This window comes from Cyprinus carpio, chromosome A8 (assembly GCF_018340385.1).
Source record: "Cyprinus carpio isolate SPL01 chromosome A8, ASM1834038v1, whole genome shotgun sequence".
In the NCBI taxonomy this organism is placed as follows: Eukaryota; Metazoa; Chordata; class Actinopteri; order Cypriniformes; family Cyprinidae; genus Cyprinus; species Cyprinus carpio.
In genome coordinates, this window is record NC_056579.1 from 25,659,779 (window position 1) to 25,676,923 (window position 17,145).

The 17,145-nt window shown below is 39.0% G+C and overlaps 1 protein-coding gene across 1 annotated transcript in view; it reads left to right on the forward strand.

The window, feature by feature from the left end:
- The window catches only part of gabrd (gamma-aminobutyric acid type A receptor subunit delta), a 30,143-nt gene that overhangs the window by 11,360 nt on the left and 1,638 nt on the right, over window positions 1-17,145 (forward strand). The window contains exons 3-8 of the mRNA XM_042762944.1: window positions 2,892-2,959; window positions 7,268-7,488; window positions 9,885-9,967; window positions 10,347-10,484; window positions 10,651-10,806; window positions 11,436-11,644. Coding sequence (XP_042618878.1) covers window positions 2,892-2,959; window positions 7,268-7,488; window positions 9,885-9,967; window positions 10,347-10,484; window positions 10,651-10,806; window positions 11,436-11,644 — 875 coding nt within the window. The remainder of the gene's footprint in view (window positions 1-2,891; window positions 2,960-7,267; window positions 7,489-9,884; window positions 9,968-10,346; window positions 10,485-10,650; window positions 10,807-11,435; window positions 11,645-17,145) is intronic.

Consider the following 17,145-nt stretch of genomic DNA (forward strand, 5'->3'; position numbering starts at 1 on the left):
AAGGTGTCTGGAAGTCAAAGGACTCATAAGCCAGATAGCCTCAACTATCCATCTGATTTGTGTCTGTTTGGTCGCAGAGAGACCTCTCTTAGGTGGACCAAAGCAAACAAAAAGTTGATCAGACTTTCTCCACAGGGCATCTCTGTGGACATATGTGTCCAGTGCTCAAACTGGATACACCAAGGCAAGCTTTTCCTGGTCTGGCTCCTGGAAGGGAGGAGAACAGAATGCCTTAGAACCTGGGTGTGACGAGAGGGGTGGGGCCAAGAGTACCATGTACCGTACCATTTAGTGAAAAGCTTCCACTTCAGGAAGTACTGTTTACTCATGGAGGGATCTCTGGAGTGGGGAATGGTCTCAACAACCTCAGTTGAGAGACCGAAAGCTACTGTTTGTGTTGTGCCCCCTCAGAAGCCACACCCACAGTTTCCATAACTCTGGATGAGGATAAACAATTGTGCTGCCCGCCTGAGTCAGAAGGTCCCTCCTGATCAGAATCTCCCATGGAGACCAGTCAAGAAGGCACACAAGGTCTGAGAACCAAACTTGGGCTTGCCAGAATGGGGCTACTAGTAGAAGACTAACTCCATCCCGGCAGACTCACTACAGAACTCCCGGGAGCAGAGTGATCAGGGGAAAGACGTACAGATTCAGCCAAATCTGCCCCACAACCTCGGGGTGGAGCCTCCATTCCCCGGGCCTTGGCCCCTGCCTTGACACGATGTCTACTCCCTGATTGAGATAGCCCAGGATATAGACTTGCCTCAGGGACAGCAGCTTTCCCACTGCAGGCTTGCACTTGCACTCTCAGACTTGGATTCTCAGACTTGCACTCTCAGACACTTGCACTTCCGCTAGTGACATCACTTGCGGTCTTTATTTTTTATTTTGTTTAATTTTTTATTACTTTTTGTTTGAATTTCCCAACATTTTATAACAGTAGCCAGGTGGCGAAGACAAGAAAAAAGGAAACTAAATTACAATGTCACTTGCAATCGCTACTTGCACTCTCTGCTACCTGCGACACTTGCAATCGACACAAGTGCATGTTGCCAATGGAGACAAGAAGCTGTGGTGGTGATTAAACGATTAAAACTAATTTAGTACTATAATGTACAGGGTCCTGCAAGAAAAAGACAAGACCAGCAAATCCGTGGCCAGAACACCAGAATATGAACGGTTGCGCAAAGTCTTTCGCTAAGTGTTTTCCTCCCGTAGAAAAACATAAACACTTAACCTGGCTTAATGTATTAAGAGAAGTTTGCGCATTGTGTTCATAGCCATCTGTTTGCCTTGTAGTACATTAAATAATAACTATATATCGAATTTGGTCTTTTAATTGAACTTAATGTATTTTAATACATTATGCCATATTAAGTGTTTGTTTTTTCTACAGGAGGAAAACGCTTAACAAAAGACTTTGTGCATTGCGTTCATATTCTTGTTTTGTGTGGGCGGATTTGCCGGTCTTGTCTTTTTCTTGCAGGACCCTGTACGTTATAGTAGTAGGCCTACTAATTTAGTTTTAATCGTTTAATCACCACCACAGCGTCTTGTCTCCATTGGCAACATGCACGATTTGTGTTGATTGCAAGTGACGTCACAGGTAGTGGAGATTGGTAGTGGTGCTACTATGTGGTATTGTGTTTTGGTTTATTTTTTCTTTTCTTGTGCAAGTGGACAGTGTTGTAAAAATGTTGAGGGTTTCATTGTAATTTTGATCAATAAATAGAACAAAATAAAAAAATAAAGACTGCAAGTGACGTCGCTAGCGGAAGCACAAGTGTCTGAGAGTGCCCCCCCCCCCCCACACACACACACACATGACTAAGGCAAAAAGGCAGCACTGCGTGACCATGCAAATGGGTTGCACCTCGGGGAAAATCCCTTGTTCCTGAGCAACCACTGAAGGGTCTTATGTACAGCATGCCAAAAAGTATATTTAAAAATATATTTCTGGTCTCTACATTACCAAATAGAAGTGAGCTCCGTGCATGAACTGTGTTCTGATTGACATGGTCTCTACACAGTGTTCATTGCTCCCTACTCCCTGAGCAGGAGAAATTTGTTGAAGTTTACTTCACTTCAGAACATTCATTCACGGATTTGCACTGTGCAATGTCTGCACACGGACAAGTGTGACATCATATAGCCTACCTCGATACCTCGTAGAGCGAGAACACAAGGATGCAACATTTTTAGTCCATTGACCCTTGCCCATATGCATGTGGATCAAGCATAAACCTAGTCTAAGCCTCAGATGTCAGTGCCCACGGATCATTGGCTAAATGTCTGATTCATATGGAACACAAAAGTGGAAACACTTCAGTAGTGTCAAAGTCATCATCAGATTAGTTGAATTCTACAGGATTTCTGTGAGACGTGTGTGTTGTGTTATTTAACGTTCCGCCTGGAAACAAAAATACAGTGGCCCCAAACCCCCTCACAAAAGAAGAAAGCCACCGTGTTTACAACTGTGACGATGAGCGCTTATCAGGATTAACTAAACGCTGGATTTTCAAAAGTATGTGAAATATTTAAAGTTTGCGGCATAGAATCTTTAAAATATGTCAGAGAGTTTTACACACTGGCCTGTTATTGTGGAGACATTTCCATGCCCGAAACGAACTGTGATTGTTTGTTTGACATGGCGGTCAAACGGCCTCAAGGGCGGGCCATGGCCAATGAAAGCTGCCATGAATTCCAGACCTTTAGCCGTCAGTCTGAAGGTCTGGCTACGTGAGACTAGCATAAACCAGGCTTTAAAGGTTCCTAATTGCTTTGGGAATTACAGCAAGCTTAAATAGTAGTTTTTTGTTTGTTTGTTTGTTTGTTTGTTTGTTTTTGGGAAGTCTGATAATTATTTTTTCTTTTCTCACATGTCTCCACAGGACCTCCTGTGAATGTTGCCATGGCCATTGAAGTTGCCAGTATTGACCATATCTCAGAAGCCAACATGGTAATGTTTTGGATATCACCCTATTTCACATATATGATGTATTGGATTTGTTTTGTTGTTGTACTGAAAACAAAAAAGAAAGAACAAGAAAAAGAAAAGTTTTGAAGGTGATAAACTTCTTTTGAATATTTACTTTCCAAATGGAGTGGATTCAGTTCCAGAATAATAAATAAAATAAACAGTAGGAGTAAATCTATTTCAATTCATGATTTACTAAAACATCTAGTTAATAAAATGTTCAAACAAATTAAAAAATCACTGGACACATAATAAGCAACAAGACATTTCAGTGTTCATTTAAACACCATCCTCAGCTGTAAAAACACAGGAAGTAACTCTGGCAAATATACATATGTAGAAGTCAAGAATACTAAGTTTTCCACATATTATGCTTGCCAGAGTCTTGTCGTTTCTTTTTATGTAGTCCAGTGATTTTTAATAAAGAGTTATATGAACAAGTAGGGGTGAGTATACCCCTGTGCAATATAATTAAAATGTCAAATGATTCAGAATTTTATCACCTCTTATCAATTATTTCTAAGTTGACAAGTACAGTATGTCTTCTTATTAGCAGTTAATTATTTTTTATTATTATTATTATTTTTTTTTTTTTTACAAAGACTACATAAAAAATGCAGACCCTAAAGTAGAAACTCAAAGCAACAAAAGTGAATACTTCTGTTTACAACAATGAAAGTGAAGTGAAGTGTGGTGTCCCATACTCAGAATTTGTACTCTGCATTTAACCCATCCAAGTGCACACACAGCAGTGAACACATACCCAGGGAGCATTAGGGGGTTCAGTGCCTTGCTCAAAGGTCTCACCTCAGTCGTGGTAGTGAAGGAGGACAGAGTGCTGGATATTCACTCCCCCCACCTACAATCCATGCTGGACCTGAGACTCGAACCTACGGCCTTAAGGTTACAAGTCTGACTCTCTATCCATTAGGCCACAACTTAACGTTCTTCATCACCGGTGACTAATCTGAACTCTGTTTGGCCAGAAATGCGTATGTTTGGTTATAATGTTCAACGCTTCAAAATGATGCAACCTGAGCAGATCTAAATGTAATGCTGTAATTGACACTTTTCAGTAATCATCACATCTAACTTTAATAGCAGCAATCGTAATAAATTTAGTTTAATTCTTCAGGGTTTATTTTGCCTCATTATCTTGAATTTATAGAGTATTGTTTTGGCTTTTTTTTTTTTGCCCAAGCCCTCATTAATGTCTGACCCTGTAGGCTTTAACTCTGCAGGACTGTGCCTCTCCAAGACCAGAGTTCATCACCCCTGGTATAGAGATAAAGATGAGAATCATAATGTTTCTGTATTCTACAGCAGACTATGAGAGTATATAAGCACTGGGTCACACTTCAGTTTAGGGACCAATTCTCACTATTAACCATTAACTATGACTTTTGCCTGAACTATGGAGACACTTCAGATTCTATTGCATAGCATGCTCTAGAAGACAATAATGTCATTATTTATCTCAAGTCACTTCAGTGTTGGTTTAGTTCAGAACAATTCCGGTGTGAAGTTCATCAATTCTGAAACAAGTTCAATCCATCTATATGCAGTTCTACAAAAGGTAACAATGTCATTATTCAGCTCGAGACAGTCAATGTTGATTCAGTTCCGTTCAGTAACAGTTTTGATGTTACAAGAAAGCTGTAAAGCATGTTAAGCTGTAAAGCATTTCTACAGAAGAAAGTTGTACTTTTTGTCAGGGCAGTCACATCGATAAGTGCTTTTCACGATTGCTAATGCTGGGTACACACCAAAAGATTTTTTACATCTTATAAGATTTTCAAAATGTGATAGACCACAAACATGAGGATAAAAAGGATTTTCAACTAGAGTCTCAACTGTAAACACAGGAAATCTTGCAAAATCTTGTGAGACTTTAGAATAAGCATGGCGGACGATATGCAGAAAGAAATTGCAGTGATAGTGTTTGGAATTATTTTCACAGAAAATTAACGGGGGAAAAAAAGTCCAGTCTATTATGGTAGGTTTTACATGACATGTTGTATGATTACATGATCCTCCATCTCTGTTTCACTTTGTGCTGCACCATGACTGCTTCCGTCTTCCATCATCTCACTTTCTGATTGGATATTGTTTTGTTTCACGTGATAATCTCCAGAGCATGCGCACGTTGGTCCTCGGGGTTCCCCCCACACATCAGGATTTCTGATTGTAAATAATAAACATGTTGAATATTTATGATTCGCAATCGGAGTGGCTCCGACGTTTTTCCGATCAGGTTCGGATATTGATATGAGGGTGTGAGTGAGAAAGTCTGAGTTACGTGCAAGTTCCAGAATTTTGGTAAAGCTTAGCCTATATTAAACAACTGTAAAGATATGTCTACATATTCCAATGCTTGTCAGTAGGCTTTGCTCCAGCATTTATTAATGAATGACCTATGTGTGTTTATGAGCTGGTTTATTTATCCAAGTCTTAAAATATCAGAATGAAACTGAGTAAAACATATGTAATGTCAAATTGAATAAATTTGTTATATGAATTAAATAATTTGGTAACACTTTAGATTAGGGAACACATATTCACTATTAATTGAGAGTTTTCCCTTAATATACTCCTAATTTGCTGCTAATTGATATTAAGTAAGGCAGTTGTTGTAGTAGTTATGTTTAGGTATGGGGTAGGATTAAGTGATCTAGAGTATGGTCATGAATTAGTATGTGTAGTGCAGGGGGGGATCGGGGGCAACGTCGGTCCTGTAGAGCCGCAACCCTGCAGAGTTTTGCTCAAACCCTAATTAACACACCTGAACAAGCTAATTAAGGTCTGAAGAGTTACTAGAAAGCTACAGGCAGGTGTGTTTTAATTAGGGTTGGAGCTGAACTCTGCAGGGCTGGGGCTCTCCAGGACCGGAGTTCGCCACCCCTGGTATATGTATGTATTGTATATAATTGTATATAATTGTACAGTAAATCTGATCCTACAACTCTGCTACTTATTTTTATTAAATGTGTTATAATGTTTTAATGAATACATGGCTTTGCTGTGAAAGTCTTAAAAAGTTTATAAATTATATTAATTCTGATTGGTTGAGTTGTGTTCGAAGGCAATGAAAAACACTGTATAAATGCACACATTCAATATTAATGCATATTAGGAACCAAGCACAGATGGTTCGTAAGCACCTGTTGTAAAGTCTATGGTATTCCAGAGAACTGCTTGCAGGAAGGTTATGAAACTTGGTATACAGATTTACTGAATATTAACCAAAGAAATATTGAAATCTGTAACTCAAACTTTTTAGCACTACCACATTTGCACTCATGTTTCTGCCAAGAACTTTTGAACTTGCCTCATGCTGAGGTGAGTCAAGCTCCTTGTGGAAGGTTTTTGTTTGCTTGTTGGTTTGTTTGTTTTTGTCAGTCTATTTTCAGACCATACCAGCAAATGGTGTGGATTCTGTGTTACTAGACCAAATGGTTATTATTTGATGTATTAACCAATTTGATGCCATTATATGAAACTGTGAATCTAAAGCTACCACCAAACTTTGTGTGTGCCCTTGTCACTCCACACACCACATCACATCGATTTTGTCACAGCACCAGCTATTTGTCAAAAGTAATAAATATTCAGCATCGCGTTAGTTCAGTCAGGCCCAGTCAGCTGTTCCTGACGTGTACCAATCCAGTCTTGACACCTATCACATATTCCCATTCTTTAGCGTCTCTTCCGTCGCATCGCTGCTTGCAATTAACTCCCTCCTCCAACCCCGAATCCACCAACTGAACCTGTTATCCAATCTAACTTTGTTCTTTCTTTACAGTCTCTTCATTGGAAGCAGTGTCTATCACATTTCGTTTACAACTCATGTAATTGTGAATTATAATTATGTATGCATATAATGGTTCTGTTCTGTGCCCCGGGGGTGTTGTCTTGCTGCTCTCCCCGCTCTGTCCAAGCATGGCTGCATGGACAGGCGTGTGGAGTGTTGTTTTGTTCATAACCATACCGCCAACACTAACTTTATGCAATATAATTGGCATAAACATACTTGACGGAAGTGGTCCTGATTGAAATTATTTTTATCTATATTAATTATTGATTTGACCACTGTTCAGGGGTTTTAGGAAGAACAAGAACACCCCATACTGATGGTAAAAAACATTGTAATGAATAGACTGTAATGGCTTATTGCTTGATTTAACTCAGTGCTTTAAAGTAAACTTATCTGTAAATATGTACAATACACAACAATAAGTCCAAGAAATGTTACTAAACAACTGTTTTGTTTGCATGCACTTGTTTTGACAGGAATACACCATGACCGTGTTTCTGCGGCAGAGTTGGAGAGATGACCGTCTGTCCTACAACCACACAAACAAAACTCTTGGCCTGGACAGCCGCTTTGTGGACAAACTCTGGTTACCAGACACATTCATAGTTAATGCCAAATCAGCCTGGTTTCATGATGTTACTGTGGAGAACAAACTCATACGCCTGCAGCCTGATGGAGTCATTCTCTACAGCAGTCGGTACGTGGGTATGCTTTAAGTGCATTTTAAACTAGGTTGTGGTTTTGTATTGGCAATAATGTAAAAGGACTTTGGGGAGCACAGTAAAGCTGGAATGCTGACAGATCACAGTAAAGGGAAGAAATTTTAAGTAAAAAAAAAAAAAATCAAATACTCATGTTTATAAATAGAGACAGTCATTATAACAAAATAAACATAAAGTCGTCTGTTCTTTATTTTATTACAAATAAATCTGCCTATCAACCTCAATGAACACCATCTACTCAGGCCCTGATTAAGAATTCAGAGCCCCCTGGGCACAATGTCTTGTCAGGCACCTTCCACACCCACACACACACAATCAAGGTTTTGAATTATAGGGTACTATTTGTTGGAAACACCTCTAGCTTATACAGGATTTACACTGACAGGTTACAGCCTATGATTACAACCTGAAGGACAATATTAACACCTGTAGATATTCTCCATCATAAAGCATTTACACCACATAATTGCAACAATGCTTTCCTGCACCAGCAGCAATCTTTGTAATAAGTGTTAATAGTAATTATGCTATCTATACTTTATATTGGCAGATACTATTTGCACCTCAGTATTTTTGTACAATAATAATATAGGGCCTCATTCATGAAACCTGCGTAAAAATATGTGTACATTTAAAGTAGTTTGTGTGTAAAAAAGACCTTAAAAACTCTCCTCCGGTTTCACAAATGCCTTGTAAACATCAGATTTGATAGTTGAACATGTGCATGTCAATAAATTCCAATTATTTATAATATTTCATAAATGCAAAAAAGACAAATAGAGCATATGCCTAACAATAAATATTCAATTAACATGTGTTCGCCAAAGCGTTTTTAGCCAGCTGAAAAATGCCAGGTGCTCTTCTAAAACGGCCAACTGGTGGTTCTTGAGAACACTTTTGGGGCACTGCTTTCTTCCAGCTGAGAAGCTTTGGTTGCTATGATTTGGAAGATCCACGGCAATAACATATTACTATTATCTCATTTTGAAGAATATTACTGAATATAAAAATACAGTTACCAGTAATATTAACTTCTCCATGTTGTTTTTCAGTCATTGTTCAGTAAAAGTAGGATGGTTGGTCGGTGTAGTATTTGCCCCACCCCTCCTCCATTGATTGGATGGCTGGGTAAAAGGTGACAGTGACGAGCGCTGCGTTTTATGTTTAAGTTTAACAGTTATTAGCTCTCAGGTTACCATTATGGTGAAGTATAGACTTTGTGGTTAGGCTATAGGCTATATGAGCTGTAACAGTGCTAATGTCATGAGAACATTTTTACTTGATCATTACTTGCATGCTACAAAAATTGGACTTAACATGTGAACAAGTGTTATGTTGGCTGATACATTCTCATAAGAATAAATAAAAGAAATCAGTTTGAGAGCCAGCACGTGATTTACACAGTCTATAGTATCAGCATTTCTACCCTTCACAATCAAACGATCTTAGAACATTTACATGTGTGTATGACAGCTATTGACAACCTAAGCACAAGCTCTCACCACAATGGTAACCAAAAAATAAAAAAAATTTTAAAAAAATTAAAAAAGCATAATTTAATAAATTTTATGTTGTTTGAACTCTTTTAAATGTTCAAAATAACTAAACATTAAAAAATGTAACTCTAACAGGCCTCTCCATTTTCATAACAATGCAGAAAACTCATGCAACTCTGCACGAAGGCACCAGTCTGAACAGCAGCAACACTGGTTGGATCAACAAGAGTGAATTATGTTCAGGGAACATTCACAGAATATATCAAATGAAATTGGTGTGATCTCATTAAATTAGCATGAATTTTACTCATTAGTACATTTAACTTAATTTAAGTTCAAGTTTAAATGAGTGGAAATATGTGTCATAATTTTATTAAGTTAGACCAACAAGCTATTTTTTGAGTGTATATAGCTTGGAAAAAGGTGGATTCAAACCTGGGTCCACCGCGTCAAAAGCCAATTCTGAAAGTCCTACATTCTACTGCCTACACCACTAAAAACATTGAATTGAATGTGTCATTTTTAAATCTTGAGTGCACTTAGTGTAAAGACAAAAACGTCTTCCCCTTGCTTAGGCCCCATGGGCTTCTGGGGCCGCGCCCATAATGCCCATTGGATAATCCGGCATTGCATATACTTAATAAATAAATAAATGCCACCACTGACCAATCACATATTTCTGAGAGCTGTGTAAAGCAAACAAATGATGCCAACAGTATTGGAAAATATGTATAAAAAAAAAATCCCAGCAACATCATTATTTTAAAAGAATCAGAATTTACTTTCCATATCTTAACACATGATCATAGAGAGTTTATTTCTTCTCTGTGACCTGCTCCATGTTCAAAATGTAATCAAGATGGTTTCCATTTCAGAATTACATCAACAGCTGCATGCGACATGGACCTCACAAAATACCCCATGGATGAACAGGAATGCATGCTAGACTTGGAAAGCTGTGAGTAAAGGGAAAACTTATATTTGGGATCTCTCTTTTGCATTTACAGTGTTTCAACTTCATGAGCACGAAAATAATTCCTGCACAAAAAACAAACCATGATAACGATGCCTTTGACTTTATTTATCTCAAAAACCATACATTTTCTAGTGTTTTAAATAAGGTTTTTCATTATCTGTCTATTTTTTTTTATCATGACACTGACACTTCTCCATCTTTTGAATTGCCTTATTTCTTATATTCTTACATATTCCTTACTTTTATGTTCTTGTATGAACGTAACATTATGAGAGCATCATGTTTGAGTGACAAATACAAATGTCATATGCAGCTGAAGGCAAACCAAGATGTTTTCTTTTTTCTGTTGGTGGTTTTGCAGATGGCTACTCTTCAGAAGACATTGTGTATCACTGGTCAGAGAGTCAGAAACACATCCATGGGCTTGACAAATTGGAGCTGTCCCAGTTCACCATTACAGATTATCGCTTTGTCACGGAGATGATGAACTTTAAATCTGGTGAGGCTTTTCATCGACACTGTCCTATATATCTGATATAACTAAACTCTGCCAAAACTTTAATTGCTAATGCTGCAGCAACTGTTGTTGTCATTTTGAATTATTAAAAAAAAAAAAAAAAACATATTACATATTTTCAAGCCAAATATTGTCCTTCTTGAAACAGCAGGGAGATTTCCACGTCTCAGCTTACGATTTCAACTACGGCGTAATCGAGGCGTATACATCATCCAGTCCTACATGCCCTCCATCTTACTGGTTGCCATGTCATGGGTTTCATTCTGGATCAGCCAATCAGCTGTGCCAGCAAGAGTGACTTTGGGTCTGTATTTCAGTGTTAATAGTGCTAATTTCATAAAACTTAAAGTTTATAAAATGTACATTTAATCATATATATTTTAATATTCTCCATATCTAGAATATTTAAAAAAGTTAAATTTGTATATTTGAAAAAAAAAAAAACAATAGGTAAACATTTTATTTTGATAGTCCACTTTAGACATTTTACTAACTGTTAGTAAAATTGCAACTACAAGTCAGCTACCAGTCATTAGAGTATTAGTAGCCTAGATATAATATCGGCTAACACTTGATTTTGATGGTCCCCCAACAGACATTCTACTGACTAGTAACGTTTTTAGTGCATGTCAACTTATTCTACTTACCCTAACCCTAGCCTAAAAGTTTACTAATACTCAAATGAGTCAGTTGACATGTACAGTAGCTGCAAATTAATGAGAATTTGTTGACATGAATTTACAAATTTACTTATGAATATCTAAAGTGGCCTAAAGTGGACATTGAAATAAACTGAAACCAGTTAACCAGTTATAAAAATTAGCACATTTAAAACAAATCACCCACACACACACACACACACACACGCACGCGCACACACACACATTAACCTGATAAGTCAAATGAATATTTCCATCTGTCCATTAACCTTAGGAATCACAACAGTGCTCACCATGACAACACTGATGGTCAGTGCTCGTTCATCATTGCCCCGGGCTTCTGCCATCAAAGCTCTGGACGTGTATTTCTGGATCTGCTACGTCTTTGTGTTTGCTGCCTTGATCGAATATGCTTTTGCTCACTATAATGCAGACTACAGCAAGAAGGAGAAAGCCAAAGTCAAGACGAATAAGAGTGCAGAGGTACCATCAAAAGATTCATTTTGCAAAGAATGGTGAAACTGTGTACTATAACTGACCCATCTCATGACACTTTATATACTCTAGTCTCAAGCATTTTATATACTCTCAAAACTCAAGTAGGGTGAATTCAGGTAAAGTGGGCCATTTAAAATGGCACTGTGCTCAATGGGTTTACACTTTGAGAGCATAACAGTGGTCTTTAATTAAAGGTACACTATTAAGAAAAAAAAATGTTTTTGCTGATGCTCTATGACCCTGGTGATTGATCTCATGTTCTATCAGTTATTTTGAATTTTACAAATGAATTGAGTAAACTTATGAATTTTACTCATAATCTAAGGTATAAGCTTTTGGGTTTGTTAAATATGTTGTTAAATGTTTGTTTGTTTGACAGATAGATAGATAGATAGATAGATAGATAGATAGATAGATAGATAGATAGATAGATAGATAGATAGAATATCATTGAACGGCCTCAGTGGCCATAGCATGACAGTCAGAGAGTTGTCTGAGTTCAGGTATGGCCTCCTTGGCCATAACCGGACAGACTGAGAGCTCAAAAAAGCCTCCTTGGCAGTGGCACAGCAGACTGTGAGTTTAGAGATGGCCTCTTTGGCCGTGACATGACTGGCAGAAAGTTTACGTGTGAACACTGTGAAAACAGGACAAGCAGCAAACTCACAGGTGCCAACACAGGACTGAGGTCTGGGACTTGAGGGGCACTGAATTCTTGGACTGGATCGGGGATCTGGAGCGGACTCATGGACTGGAGCGGGCTCTGGAGTAGATTCATGGACTGGAGAGGGCTCTTGAGCAGACTCATGGACTGGAGTGGGCTCTAGAGTGGATACATGGACTGGAGAGGGCTCTGGAGTGGACTCATGGACTGGAGCGGGCTCTGGAGTGGATTCATGGACTGGAGAGGGCTCTTAGGCAGACACATGGACTGGAGTGGGCTCTGGAGTGGATACATGGACTGGAGAGGGCTCTGGAGTGGACTCATGGACTGGAGCAGGCTCTGGAGTGGATTCATGGACTGGAGAGGGCTCTTGAGCAGACTCATGGACTGGAGTGGGCTCTGGAGTGGATTCATGGACTAGAGCGGGCTCTGGAGTGGATTTGTGGACTAGAGCGGACTCTGGAGCTGACTCATGGACTGGAGTGTATTGTGTAGCCCAAACACACTATGTGGCAACCACCATCACGGGCAGTACAGCTGACTGAGCGAGGACCTCTGGGTTAGACAGCACTGAGGTCACAGGGTTTGAGAGCGTTGAGGTCATTGGGGTGCCAGCCACTCGCATTGACATTATTTGTGGATCCATTACACTGGCCATTAGTCTTATCTGTCTTGGGCCAAGCTCCGCATATGCAGGAGCTTGTGTCCTATAATCCCCCTACCCAAAAAAAATAAAAATACTTAGGGGAAATTTGCATGGCAGCCGTGGCATAAAGGGGTTCTGGCGTGGCGGCCATCTTGGCCATAGGCTCTGGCATGGCTGCCATGATGGGTTGAGACTCTGGAGTGGCAGCCACGTTGGGTCGAGGCTCTAGCTTGGTAGGCATGACGTGAACAGGCTTTGGCATTACTTGAGGAGGCTCTGGCTTGGCAGGCAAGGTGTGACAAGGCTCTGGTGTGACGGGTACTATGGGATTGCAGGGCCGCTCATCCGCAATTCTCACACTATATGATGAGTCACACAAAAACAAAGCATAGTCTACTCTGCTATGGAATTTTTTCACCCCCAGGCAGCTGTGAACATATGGGTTCATTCAAACCCATAAGAAAAATGTATTTTAGTGCCATGTCATTAAATTCCACACAGTGACTGTGTTCACAAAAGTACTTAACATAATGGGGTGATTCCCCTGCCAAAAACAAAGCAAGACAACTGTTGTGTTCACTGTTGAAGGTCTAGCTGAATGTAAGTTGTGTTCATATTCAAGTTCTTGTTTAGTCAAATCAAGCCAAGCCAAGCCATATCTTTGTTTATTGTGTATCTGCTCATTCTTGGATTTTAAAGGGGAGGTCTAACGCTATTTCATGCATTCCGAGTTACTTACACCGTTAAAGAGGTGGATTCTCATGCTAAACATGGCCAAAGTTTCCAAAAATTATTTGAATGTAGGACAGAGTATTTCTATGCCAAATATATATTCTCCTTCAGGGTTTGTATAAGTTTCTGAAAGTTTTTTTTTTTCCAAGTATGGCCCTTTATGATGTAGTGGACAGCAGTGGACGACTGGAAAGCTTCATTTTGAATTGATCAGGCTTTGTGGACAACAAAGAATGCCTTTAGTCTTCAGTTTGAACAACACTACCTCTTGTGGAGGGGGGGTAACATAAACAGTAACCCCCGTTCATGAAGTGCTTTTTTCTCCCTCAAGGTTATCATTTGTGGAAGGCAGGATGAGGACTTCAGCATTCCATTCAGAATTCCAATCAAAACGTTGAAACTGACCAACTTGCAAATCCCTCCTTCTCAGGAAAGATGAAAAGATTATCTTCAACACAAAGAAGTATCCTAAGCAGGTGTGTTTTTGTGGTAAGTACAAAATTGTTGTTGTTAAGCTGCTAAGCTAAGTTGTTTTAATGAGAAACAAGGAAGTTCTATAAGATGTAGATTTGCGGTGTTTGGAAACAGCAGCAACGACCACAAGCTTAATGCCCTCCATCTTCTCCAACAACTTCAGATCCTTCTCTTCAGTGATCCATCTCCTGCATATTCCAGGTTGTCCGGATCTTCTGTACAGACTTCAGAATCTTCACCTTCAAGGCTCCTCCATTTGCGTGTTTCCAGACCAAGGTCCTTCTCAGGGCTCAGGAGTTCATCGTTCACTAGTGCTTCGTGTTCAAGACTGTGAAACCGATCAGATTAATTTCTTCCCACTGCAGCATGGCCCAGGTCAACAAGTGGAAGACATCATCGCCCAGATGTGGAATGTACTGTAAATATCACTCTTTCCAAACCTCTTTCCAGAGACCATTGGCATTAGTGTGTTTTTTCAGTTTACGGTGATCTAATTTGCACTAGATTTTATATAGCTGATGTGAGTTAAAATCAAATAATCCCTCAATTTATTTGTTGAATCTAGAATAAGGTTTACCTTATTACTTCCAGGAAACTTCAGTTTATCTTTCCATAAAATATTGTCCATTGCATAACATCCACTTCACCTGAGAATGGCTGAAGCTGTGTGTTATGTTAAGCCAAGTCACCTTTATTTATATAGCGCTTTAAACAAAACAGATTGTGTCAAAGCAGCTGAACATTAATTAGGAAAACAGTGTGTCTATAATGCAAAATGACAGTTAAAGGCAGTTCATCATTGAATTCAGTGATGTCATCATCCAGCTTAGTTCAGTTTAAATAGTATCTTTGTAATCATTTGCAATCAAGTCAACGATATCGCTGTAAATGAAGTGTCCCTAACTAAGCAAGCCAGAGGTGACAGCGGCAAGGAACCAAAACTCCATCGTTGACAGAATGGAGGAAAAATCTTTAGAGAAACCAGGCTCAGTCGGGGAGCCAGTTCTCCTCTGGTCAGATGTAACCAGCAGTTCAATTCCAGGCTGTTGTAATGTGGTATTGTGCAGAGGACTCAACAGGTTCCTGTGGTCTTGTCCCGGTGGTCGTCTGAGACAAGGACTTTACAGGGGATCTGTATCTGGGGCTCAACTAGTTGTCCTGGTCTCCGCTGTCTGTCAGGGCTTTAGAGGTCCTTTCTAGGTGCTGTTCTACCATTTGGTCTGGATACGTACTGGATCCGGGTGCCTGCAGTGACCTTGGAATAAGAGAGAAACAGACTAATATTAGCGTAGATGCCATTCTTCTAACGATGTAGCAAGTACATCAGGTGTTATGGGAAGTGTTCCCGGTTCTGGTTTACCTAATTAATGCAGCCTAAAAATCCTTTAACGGATTTGCATATTAGAAGCATATTAGTGTGTTATGTGTAAGTCAGGTTAAAGAGCTGGGTCTTTCATCTAGATTTAAACTGCAAGAGTGTGTCTGCCTGCCGAACAATGTTAGGTAGGCTATTCCAGAGTTTAGGCGCTAAATAGGAAAAGGATCTGCCGCCCGCAGTTGATTTTTATATTCTAGGTATTATCAAATTGCCAGAGGTTTGACGTGGCTTTCTAAGGAAAGATTGCTTTCAAATGCCACACAGGTTCCTAACTGATGACGAAGAATTGACAGAGCAGCCATCAAGTCTTAGACAGTGTTCTAGGTTATTAAATGCAAAGTTTTTAGGTCCTATAATTAACACCTTTGGGTTTTTTTTTTTTTTTTTTCAGAATTTAGCAGTAAGCAATTACTCGTCATCCAGTTTTTTATATCGATTATGCATTCCGCTAGTTTTTCAAATTGATATATTTCACCGGGCCACGAAGAAATATAGAGTTGAGTCTCATCAGCATAACAGTGAAAGCTGACACGTGTTTCCTGATGATATCTCCCAAGGGTAACATGTAAAGCATGAAGAGTAACGGCCCCAGTACTGAGCCTTGAAGTACTCCATACTGCACATGTGATCAATATGATACCTCTTCTGTTACGAATTGATGGCGGTCATATAAGTACGATTTAAACCATGCTATTGCACTTCCATTAATGCCAAACAAGTTTTTTTAGTATATGCAAAAGACTGGAAATCCTCACAGATAACATTTTTTCTAAGAAGGAATATAATTGTGAGTTTTTTTTCTAATCTAATATCTTGGACAGAAAAGGGAGATTCGAGATTGGTCTGTAATTAACTAGTTCTTTGGGGTCAAGTTGTGTTTTTTATGAGAGCCTTTATAACAGCCAGTTTGAAGGTTTTGGGGACATATCCTAATGACAACGATGAATTAATAATAGTCAGAAGAGGATCTATGACTTCTGGATGTAGTTCTTTTATGTTCTTAGATGGAATAGGGTCTAACATACATGTTGTTGGTTTAGATGATTTAGAAGTTTATACAATTCTTCCTCTCCTATAGTAGAGATAGAGAATGAGTGGAATTGTTCCTCAGGCGATCTATAGCATGCTATCTGATGTGATACTATAGCTAACGGCTATTTGTTTACTAGTTTTATCTGTAATAGTATCGATCTTAGAAGTAAAGTAGTTCATAAAGTCATTACTGCTGTGCTGTTGGGAAATATCAACACTTGTTGATGCTTTATTTTTCGTTAATTTAGCCAATTTATTGAATAAATACCTGGGGTTATGTTTGTTTCCTTCTAAAAGAGACGAAAAGTAATCAGATCTAGCAATTTTTAATGCTTTTCTATAGGATAAGTTACTTTCCCGCCAAACAATACGAAATACCTCTAGTTTTGTTTCTGCTATACTTGTAACAAGTAGTAGAATTTACAGTTTTAGCTATATGAAGTTTGCACAAAACTAAATAATGATCAAAGATATCATCATTTGGGTGCATAATTTCAACACCATCAGCATCAATTCCATGTGAAAGTATTAAATCTAGAGTATGATTTCGACATTGAGTA